The 11,919-nt window shown below is 37.3% G+C and overlaps 1 protein-coding gene across 1 annotated transcript; it reads right to left on the bottom strand.

Annotated features, from left to right (window-relative positions):
• Nucleotides 1-4,136: 4,136 nt before the first annotated feature.
• Nucleotides 4,137-4,745, bottom strand: FGFBP2 (fibroblast growth factor binding protein 2). Its single transcript, XM_009868717.1, has one exon. It carries the CDS (start codon nucleotides 4,743-4,745, stop codon nucleotides 4,137-4,139), a length of 609 nt encoding a protein of 202 aa, XP_009867019.1.
• Nucleotides 4,746-11,919: the final 7,174 nt, after the last annotated feature.

Raw genomic sequence — 11,919 nt, 5'->3', positions numbered from 1 at the left:
CAGGAATGGCAAAGGGCAACTTTGAGAAATTTTCTTTTCTTTGCTCTCTTATTTTTGTTGATGATACCTGTCCCTAAAATGAAGATATCTGTCCCTAAAACCCACGCCGTATCAACTACATCTACTGAAAAATGAAGAACACACAACGTAAGCCTGCACGCCACGCAAGTGACCAAAGACAACACACCTAAACAATTCCCTCAAAAAAACACCAGAGTGCACTCCTGCGTAGTCAAGATGATTTACAGGCAGACTGACCAACATTATCAGTGAGGTCTGGGTTTGGTTTATTTGAACGTGAATAACCTACACACTGCAAATACTGATTTTCTTAGTTTCAGATAATTGATTTTAAGGCAAACAGACCTAACGTTTGGTGTTTCTTAACACCTGAATTCCTTGCTTATTTTCCTCACCAGGAAACCAGGCTATATAAAAATATTTACCAAAAGACAAAGCCACTTAACATAAAATATCCAAGACATTATCATTTGACTTAATAAGAGGATCTGCCATTAGAACATACTTAAGAATTCCTCTCTTTGATTTGATTTGGCATAGTTAGAATGGCTGATCCAAGACTATTTTTTGCATTTTAAGACGCTAACAGAGATGTTTATTTTAAATAGCCCTAATTGCTAAGCATTTTCCTGTGTTTCCGTTATAAATCATAGAATCCTGCAAGTTAAAAGGCACCTCAGGAGGTCTGTAGTCCAGCCTCCTGCTCGAATTAGCATCGCAATGAATTCAGACCTCATTGCTCTGACTTTGTCCAGTTGGTCTTGAAAAGTTCCAGAGAGGGAAACTCCCGAGCCACGCCGGGCAGCCTGCTCCTCTCCTGTGTTTATCCTCCTCGCAGGGCATTTTTTCCCTGACAACATGTCACCGCCTCACCTATACCAACTTATGGCCATGATCTCTTTTTCTCCTCTCACACAGTGAAGTGTGTAGCCCCAAATTCTCTATTCATATTGGGGGGCAGCTATTAGGTCACCCCTAAGCCTTCTCTTCCCCAGGCTGAAGAAGCCCTGTTCCCTTGCCCCTCCCCACAGGAGCATGGTCCAGTCCCAACCAGCTTGGTGGCTCTCCATTGGACTCACTCCAGTTTATCATCATCTTTCTTGATTCTTAACTACGTGTGTTAAATACGCATTCTTTTATACACAGGTTCTCTAAATACATCGCTTAAGTTTTCTTGGAGGCTTACCTGGTTGAAGTAGCCAACACTTAGGATGCTTCTGTGGGCACCTACACATGAGGATCTTGAGAGGCAGGCGGACTGCCAACTGCACTGAACTAGCAGCAGAAGCAGCAGACCTGGCTGCAGGAATTTAGACAAACGTTTTTGCCTGCTGTTCCTCTGTCAAGAAAATAAAAGACAAATTCCATCTCCATTCGAGTGGATTTCCTGAGGTACTTATATGAGGACTAACAAGTTAAGCTAAAATGAACGAAACAGCAGGTTGCATTCATTCACGAGGTACTTGAAGGCACTGAACTCACCAAAAACACTTCTCAATTCATCCTTTCATTAATAAATAGCACTTTCACACCAAGAAGGTAAGCAAAATGCCACAACTGTATGTTTCTAGTGCCAAGCACAATTAAATAGCAATGCAGCGGACACAATCATGGTGCTGTTACGCTAAGTTGGGGTATTTCAGTAAATATCCAATCTTTAAACATTTTGAAAGCAAGATCATCACACTTAACTGACCTGTGGAGGGTGCACAGTCTTGCCTAATGAAACGCAATCCAAACCACCTCAGTACCAAAATCTTCAGTGTTTTGTAAAATTTAGTGCTTAACTATGCATTTTAGATCCTGGATATTTCAGAAAGCGCATTTAATGAAAGTGAGGCCTTTAGTGCAAAACTACTTGACTTCTAGCTTCCACTTCAACAGCAAACAAAGCTCCAGGGAGTTCCAGACAACACAATGCCAAGCACAGTGTCCCTAGAAAATTTCTATGACAGCAACAGATGAATCGGTCTAGTTCTAACATTTTTTATTCACAGCACAAGAGCCTGGTACGGGTAATGGAAATTACAAACTAAGTTTAGTCACATTAGGTTTATGTCTGACAAAACCAGACTTGCTAGAGCTTGCATTTTATTAGCATTCAAACTGTATTTCTGCCTCACACATACACCCTTTGGCACTGATCCCGAGTTCAATAATTGCTGTTCTTTTCCATTTATTTCAAGAGATTTGGGGATAGAAAATTATTATGAGGTTTTTTTGGTACAAGACACAAAGTTTAGCAACTGGACAGTCAGGATCTGGAATTAGGAAGTGAGGATTACAAACCTGTGAGTAAAGCTGGAGAAGTACTTCAGTGTAACAACACCTTGCAGAAACTGTTTAACAGCAAATACAGAGCACTAATAAACTTGTGGTACAAAGTTTTTTCCAGTTATATCCCTGCTGCAAAGCTCGCTTGGGAACAAAGGGATCACTGTTAGAAAATAATCTGAAAATAAATGTGTTGTAATGTCTGACAATAGGCTATTAGGTCTTGCTCTGTGTTGTGATGAGATTTATGAAAGTTCCCAAGTGCATAGGTATCATAGAATCATAGAATGGCCTAGGCTGGAAGGGACCTTAGAGATCATCTAAGTCGACCCTCCTTGTTTTGGGCGGGGATGCCAGCTCCTGACTATGAGTTATCTTATATATGAGTTTTATATAGTTATATAGTTATATATAGTTATATGAGTTATCTTTCAGAATATTTATTGAACCCAAACATTAATATTACCACTAACAGATCCCAGTAACATCGAACTCTGCATATGCATCACAGATGAACCCTTCCAATCTGCAACATATTCTTACACTACTCTTATTTTCCCAATCTTTTTTCACCCTGTTGGCTGAAACTTTTAATTATAATATAAAGTAATAACACTGAAAAATACTAATATGAATGAAAACATGTTCGCAGTGGGAAGGTAATGACTCAGACTTGTAACTGCTCTTACAAAGTCCACCAACAATCTCTTAAAAAAACAATTATGAAATACCACAACTCTATATAAGTAGCACCATTTAAAATTTAAAGAAAGCACACCGAGAACGTTTTCAAAAATCTTACTTTTATTGTTTGCACTAAATGCAGCATCATTTAGCTTTCATTTCTAATAAACTGAAGCAAATCAGCACACACAAAGATGTATTCGTCACTCTTACTCGATTACATAAATGCAGTATACCTTGGTGTGTAACAGACCTAGGAACAGTTAGTTCATCCAGACACTTTAAGTACAGTCACTCTGGTCTCATGCATTTTTCAGGGCTGTTACAAAGTATCATTTTAGGGATGCAAAGAGAAAATAATTACAAGCTTTATAGAGACAATTCATTTTTAAACTAAAATTCTTTTGTCTAAATTATTAAACTACAGCAAGGACCCTTCTTCAGCTGTAAAAATTTTGTTCTGCAAAACAAAAATAAAAAAGAAAAAAATTAGTAACTTTGCTGTATTAAGCACAAGTAAGACCAGCAGCAGCCTAAATACTTTTGCCCAATTAACTCCTGTGAGGGCTTTGCTTTTTTAAAATCCTGGCTGAAAACCCAAGACTTACCAGACAAGAGCCTGCATGTGATCCCCTATCACCTCTACAGAAGCAGACTCGCAAACCAAGAAAATCTGTCCACTCTTACTAATTTCTGCAAGTTGTTTAAAAACTAATTTCTAAAATTAAAATGCATAATTATCAGCAGTTCTAAACTGCTCTAACTAATGCATTTGTTATTTACCCCACTTCACAGGCTTAAATCCGTAAGTCAGCAGAATAGGAAATGAGTGATGGAAGGAAGAAAACAAGCCCAATTCAAACAATTAGAATTGAAAAAACGTAGGATTAATAACAGATAGGGCAAGTATCTCGGCACATACTAAAGACCTCACAGGAGGCTGTCAGGGAATCCTGAACCAGTAGCCATTACTGGGAGTTTCATCTGTCCAGCTCTTACAGAAGCCACAGCACAGGCTTCAGAATTTAGCGACTGAGCCTTGAATCTCCCTGTCCACAACCCTGAGAAACCTCCCAAAACAAAATAAAACTACAAGAGGATTACTCTTAGCTCTACTCTGCCACGCTTCAAGGTGGAGTTTTACCTGAAGCAAATCCTCAACCTCTAAAGATGTCAAAAACATAGGAGCAGACACCATGCAGGGATTCCCAGCAATGTTCCCGTGCCAGTTTCATTGCTTCCGTTTCATTTTCAGACCCTTGACCATGTTGAGTTGGTTTTTTAAGAGGCTCTCCTACTTCATGAGCAGGGCTTGTCCCCGCTGCTCTTACGCCAGTTTGCTCGACTGATTCGTCCTCATCTGCTAAATCTTCTGGCTCCATACCAGCAGCTATTTGCCTCATGAGAGCCTCTGTGGGAGCCTTCTGGCACATGGTGGTCTTCAACACTTTTGTGGACTCGCAAGCATGCGGGAGCTTTCTGAGTTCCACGGCGACCTGATTCCAGTAAATCTTTGGATTGTTTCTGAAAGCACGACAGACTGATGGCTTGCCAGCGAACTCACACCAGTAGGACGTGTCTTGGCTTCTGCATTCAATTCTAACATTCATCTCCTCATCCCCACTAATGCTCATTGTGCAAACATCTTTGGTTTTAGTCCGAAATTTGATTTCTTCACCATTGCTTCTTTTCTTTGGCTTCAGCTTCTGCCCCAATCCTCCCATACCACAGATCACTATTAGGAAAAGAAGAGCAAGGCTCTTCATGGTGAGGGGAGTTGACTGAGATTCTTGAGCAACACGATCCAAAGAAGTGAAACCAGTAGCTAACTATCTGCTCACAATTTAAAGGCTTGGTGAACAAAGAGGCCTCCTTCCAGAGAAACACGGGAAGTTGTGGTTTTTTTTTTTTAAATAGTAATAAATCACACTTCAGTAGGTATGTGCCCATACTTTATAGCCCAAGGGAGTGTCAAATAAGCTGTGAACTCCCAAGAAGGTGTAAATGCAGTTAAAAACAGAATGCTAGTTGTATAACCGAGAAGCACATTCCTATCTGAGATGAACATGTCATATTTGATTTTTAACATATATTTTCCATTCTCCAGCTGCTTTATACTTATCTTCGTGCCAGAGCTTGTAAGACCACATTCAAGTTATAAAAAAAAATAAGGCACCAAAGTAATCTATGTAGCCACATCTGGATGATTATAAATGTGTCCTGCTAATAAAGGCTGATCCGTGGAATGGGGTTTTTTGGGGGATTTGCACAGCAAGGATGAAACTTCAGTATCCCATTTTGTCAGTAAATGACACGCAGCAGGGACACAAGGAAGAATCAGCTCCATGTTCTTTGAGCCATGAAAGATTTTTAGACTGGCAATATTTAACCAAGATAAGGAGTAAGCTTTAGTAAAATGAGGTATTACAGACCTAAAAATAAACCAAACATTTAGAATTTTTATCCTCATTGTGACACTATGGGTTATTTTCAGCGAACAGAGCAAAACAACAGAACTAGCTTATCCTGGGTCTCAGCAGCAGGGAATAGACCCCAGGCATGTCAGACATATTTGTGCTTTATCACCTTTCACTTTTTTTTTTTAATAAATATTTTCCTGTTCATAAGAAATGAGCTGTAAAAATGCCATAAAACAAAAGCAAGAGAACAAAAATATTATAGTGCAGAATCCTCTACTGTGCAGTAGCTAAAAGCAGAGCTAAGGAAAAGCACGGTAACTCCCCTAGAACTCAGGAGGTCGTGAGGGAAAAAAGTCTTTCCCATGCCCTTGCAAGCCACGGTACTTTTCTGGCTAGTAAGACTCCACTGGGCACTTCTTTCAAAGACATGCGTGCTTCACCTGAACAGCTTCTGGAAGAGTATTATTTAGGTATGCATGAGTAACTGCAGGGTGCTAGAAACCCTGGGTTTAAGAATGGCCATATATAACAGACTAGAATACCTTTTTGCGTATCTAGACACTCAACAGGTAATGCTAAAGAAAATACCAAGACAAAACCGTTCACTTAACACAGAGAGTGAAGCATTAACAAAAATTTGCATAAATTACTTCTCTAATACTTGACAATAGAGTACTTAGCTGCTGTGGCAGATGTCCTAGAGATGCCTGCTTGGAGATGGACCCACATAGAACAGCTATTCTGGGTAGTCTGAACCTTGTTCTTCCAGTGAACTTGTCACGAAGTTCCCCATGAATAAGTACCATTTGCTGGAGAGGAGATTTTTTTTTTCTTTTTGTCCCCTCTCTGAGGCTATTTTGACAACATTTTTAGCAGAGGTCTCCTTCCCGGCTTCTTGCCGTTTGTTTCTCCTGACTGCCTCTTTCAAAGCACAGAGCTGTGGCCCTCCAGTCAAGTCTTGGGAGAAACAGCAACAGTAGAAGCCTACTTCAGATTTACAATTCACTCTTCTGTTGTTTTCTGGGAAGTCTTCTTGCTTGTCAGCCAGCCAGCCAGAAGAATCGTGTTGCCCACCCCACACTTCAAGATTTCAAATGTATACTGCAAGAACTCAAAAGACCTCCTAATATTTGACAAACATATGCATTATTTACACTTGGTTATGCACAACAGCACTGAAAAAACTTTAATTAGAAACTAAAGGCATTCATCTCTCTTATCCTAATAGTTGTTAGAGTTCAAAACTCTTCATACCTGTTATTTCATACCTGTTTCAGGTCTCTTGTTCTGAAAGTTTCTGAGGTGTAATCATGAAAACTCAAGATTACAAGGATAAGGACAAATACCAAAGCCTAGACTCAAGCACTCTGGTGTATTATGTATTACAGTTAATACGTTACTGCCAAGTGTTTGTTTCAGTCCCATCTGACATTTGTGTCCTCCGTCTGCTTGAGCTTCAGATGAAACAGCTCGTGGTCTGTTACATCAGTGGAAAACAATTGTCCTTTTACAAGGATGCCAGCAACGAACTATGGGAGGTAAAGAACTGGCAAACATTTCATTCTGCTGTCAGTGCTACAGAAACAACGAAGCCAAGCAGTAAAACCACAAGCACTTGCAGGGTACATGGATATCAACCACTAAACTCACCAGCTCGAACACTACTATCTTTGCATAAATCACATCTTTTGTGAAGTTGGAAGCTCCCCACCCACAGTCAATGCTCTTTCAGTCCTTCCTGCTCCAGTTCACTGTCTCTTACCTTGCTTACGCTGAAGTCACCAATAGAAGTCAAATATAGCAGAATTTTTTAATCAGGGTAAAAAGAAATTAATTTTTGTAAGATTTTAACTCAGTGCAATTCTTCTGAGACAGGTCTACACAACAAAACCACTGAGAACTGAACATCAGGTAGTTCAGCAAGTTCTTTTTTATTTAAATGAGCTGGCAACATTTTCTCAAATTAAAAATAGAAACTTTTAAAAATCTGCAGTTCTGAACATTACATATACACATATGCTACATACTGTCAGTTAGAAACGTTTCCATTTACAACCTAAAATCAAAAAATGTAAGATTATTTCAGATTAAAGACTGGTGTCACTTTTCAGCATTTCTTTAAAGTTATATGCATGATTTACAGGATTATCCCTACTTCAAGCCACTGAACCTCGTTGGAAACAAAGTTCACAATACTGATATATATGAGGAGACACTATTTCAGATCAATATACCCAGTTACTTCACCCACCAAAACACTTTAGACTAGTAACATGGATACTTTTGGCCTTGTTTATGAATTCCATTGTTAACTAATTCAGCAATGCAATTGTAAGCCTAAATTCAAGGCAATAACTCTAACAGTACAAACATTAATTCCAACTGCTCAACACATCTGAATTTCAGTACTGGAAATCATATTTTGAAACTATTTTGCAAAAATAGTATTACTGCCCCCTGAAGGGCCCAGGGCCTAACAGTGATATTATTAAGGACATTACAGAAGTGACTATGAATGAGGAAAAGGGAGATAGAGAATGTGAAGCATTCTAAAAATCACCAACATATGACGTGTCTCATGCTCTTTTTGAGTACTACTGAACTCTAGAAAGCTTTGCTTTTTTGCTATATTATGCATCACGCACACTCCCAACCCTCCCACCCAAAGGTTTCAAAACAAACTTCTTCAAAAAGTCCCTTTCAGGTCTATACTGCAAAAACCCACTAAACATTAAATAATTAAAAGAGAGGGAGAAAACAAAACTACAGTTGAACTTTTCAGCGACACAAAGAGACACTGTGGATCCCATTACACTTGAAACTTAGTCCAAAGTTGTCATTCAAGAGCACCAAATAGCAACACTGATCATGCTGGTAAATTCATCTGTGAAGAGTATTATACAATATTAAAATCTTAACTAAACACAAGTTTTAAGAAAAACGTATATACAAAAGTCTCTGTATACAAAATGCATTTTTATGTAAACGTGTATGTACTGTACTTAACACAAATCAACAATTTAAGATAACAGCTTGACCAATTGTCAGAGGATTCCTAGGCAAAGGCTGTTAATCTAATTAATTTATATACTGTGATGTAAAGTAGAAAGCCCGGTGTAAAAAAGTAAAAAAAAAAACAAAACCACCAAAAAACATTTTAATTCAAGCCTTGAACAGTGGTATTTAAGAGGCAGTGCCCTGATTGCAAAGTATTCTGTACAGTAGTTTATGGCATAACATTCAATAGTACATTTGGGATTTAAGTACAGGTGACACAAAACATGTGGCTCAGGATTCGGAAGATGACGCAAATGCCGATACACTTGGAACAATAATGATATATTCCTGTAGAAGAATCTTGAGCCTCATTTATATAGCCTGGAAATAATCACAAAAACAATTCAGGAAGAATTCAGACAGGCTAAATTATAATGCAATTTAAGCAGGACAAAGGCACAGATTTTCATATGAACATCAGTATGGTTCAATACTCTTCTTATTTTTAAACCTTACAGCATGTCTGTTACAGAAAGCAGAGCAGACTTATTAAAAATAGTAAAGTACTAACAGACCTAGAACTGACTTAGAAAGTTTAGAAACTTAAACCCAACTTAAAAAGTTTATTACTTACCCCTTAATGTTTCCAGTACATGTTACCACTGTTCCACAGAGCTATACAAGAAAAAAAACACAAACCAAAAGCATAATTTTCTTTTGCCCAAAAATGGAACAGAAATATCTTGTCTAACCAAGGTGAGAGAAGCACGGTTGGCACAAACTGTTCTCAAACTCTTACCCATTTAATCAAGAATTTTTCAAACAAGAGGAAATAATTTAATGGGTTTTTTTCCAAACTCTTCTGGCTACATTTGTGTCACCCAAAAAATAAATGCTTGAATTACATATTCCACACTACTCCTTCGACAATTTAATCCAGCCTCAGAAAAAACAGTGGCTGCATTTGAGATTATTTGTATCTTTGATATGTACATAAACACACCTGTGTGAGGTATCTACACAAATATATCTCATACAGGTCTCATACCTGTATTTATAAAGATATCTGCATCTCTTTACATACAATCATCCATCTGATTTCAAAGGACAAAAAAAATCCAACCCTATGGGAATCTTTACACCTGCAAAAGCACAGGTGATCTATGCAAAACCATTTCTCTCAAAGTGTCTCTCAGAATAATTTGCAAGAAATGAGAAAAAGCAGGGAGAGCATAAAAGCAAAGAGCTTGCTGAAATGAAAATTAAAACCAAGATTCTAGTGCTATGGGAATCCCAGACCAAGAATTTAAAAGTATGTATCTCATACAACTAGCGCTTTTTCAAATTATCTCAGTTAGCACATCAGAAGAGAGCACTGCTTCAAATGGAATCCTTACATTTCATTATGGAAGCCCATTTTTGAATAACTTACAATGTAGGAAAAGGAAGTGAGGACTGAACTAGTGAGTAATTGACTCACTGACTAGTGAGTAAAAGACTATTTCATGTTAATAGCTTATTCAGGAACACCGTATTATTCATCAATCACTGAAATATCACAGAAAACATGCTATGAATCTCAAGAGTATTAACATTCATATTAGAGATTCAAAGATCAGAAAGGGACTTCTAAGAAACTAATAATTGCTCAGGCCTTATGTAAAATATCAAAAGTCCTTAAAACTGAGAGTTCTTAGATATGTCAGTGCAGAATACTTTTGAATTAAACACCTCGTAGGTTAATTTAGGGAGTGCCCTTAAGTCAAAGAACAGACCATGACAACCACGATCAAAAATATCACTAAAAACATCATTATACGCAAATACATCCTTCAAAGAAATCAAGATTTGGTCAGTAAAAAATTACTGTAAAATAGAGTTCAAATAAATAATGATATACAACTGATGTAGCCATAAAATCTGCCAAGATGTCTAAAATTTGAACTCTTTTGATATTTACACATTACTGGAAGAATGGTGATATCTTAATATTTCACCAACACTCAACCTATAGTTTCAGTCATGAAGTTGCAAGTTAAGGTACAGTGAGCTACAGATTTCAATCGTCAATTAGACCCTTCCTCAAGCACCTCAGATATTTTGCAAACCCAAGTACTTAAGCTATGGGACATCCTATATTATCCCCATGGAAACTGAAAGTCTCACAACTAGCCGACGTTTTATAGCAAAGAAGTTGTAGAGACAGAACCCAATTCCCCCCTTTTTAAATGTAACCTGAATTTCTTGTTTTGTGTTGTTATATGAGTTCTACCCAAGCAGAAACAGCTCATCTTTTCTGCATACCCTGGATCACCTGCCTTCGCGACACAAAAGCTCTTCTCCTCACCAACTAAAAAAATAAAACAATTCAGGAGTAAGAACGCATCCCATCCTATCACGGCCAACTGCTATCAGAGGTTTTTAATACATTTATCAATTTAAGACCACCAACTGTGCTGGATAAATACTTAATTATCTGGATTTTGAGATCAAATTTAGTCAATTGCTCTCTTAAATTGCTGGAAAACACTACAATTTCTGCTGTTATGCAAAGGATATTTGAGAAATATAGATCATACAGCATTTACTATACTAAGTAGTCATGCAAAAAAATAGAGAATTAAGTGGTTTACTTCAAAACGTGTGGAAAATTGGACAGGTGATTAATATAGTAGATTAAGTAAAGACACATGAAGGCATGCAGTTTCAGACTTGGTTTACCTTGTAAAAACAGGATTGTGTATACCATATAAATGCTCTTTATGATAACCATTATTACCATTTTCTGTACTGTAATAAAATAAATACACCAAGAAAGACCATGTTAACTATAAGATGCGTTATGTACGGTATGGCTTCTAAGACATGTACATGGATAATGGTATTATATTGAAAGATAAACTGTGTCTGTACAACAGAATATAACTTTTTCCTTTATAACATTCAGGAGTTACTGCATAAGTATAGTTTTACTTTTAAAAATATTTTTATATTCTCCAAAATTTAATTAATTATTTTTCTAGTCTTGCTGAGTTGGATACTCTAACATAATCTATAAAGTCTGGTGAAACGGAATGTTACCTCTTTTGAAGTAACAAGTTACATCAAAAATAAAAACTCTCCCACCTAAATGATATAATTCTAACAAATACCAACAAAAATGTCTTACGTTTTCATGAGTATAGTTTCAACACTAAAAAAAACACAGAAAAGGAGAAGTAATTAACTAGACACTAATAAGAGAGTAATTTTAGCTGTACATGTCTGTTTCTGCTTGACTTGTGGATGTGTAATGAAAAGTGAGCAGTGTGAAATTTGAGAAATGCAGTGCACAGGCGAACTGAACAATGAGCAAAACAGTAAAAAAAAAACAACAGTAAAAACAAAACTGATGGGAAAATACGTAAGAACAGTTATCATAAAGTAAAATGCCAAGTCCCTGAGACAGAGGAACTGCAATTGAAAAAGGAAAGACTGGTTAGGCATAACTAAGACAGCAACAAAGTAAATAATTAATTCAAGG

Source organism: Apaloderma vittatum, unplaced genomic scaffold (genome assembly GCF_000703405.1).
Source record: "Apaloderma vittatum isolate BGI_N311 unplaced genomic scaffold, ASM70340v1 scaffold7330, whole genome shotgun sequence".
NCBI classification, from domain to species: Eukaryota; Metazoa; Chordata; class Aves; order Trogoniformes; family Trogonidae; genus Apaloderma; species Apaloderma vittatum.
This window is presented reverse-complemented; position numbering and strand designations above follow the sequence as displayed.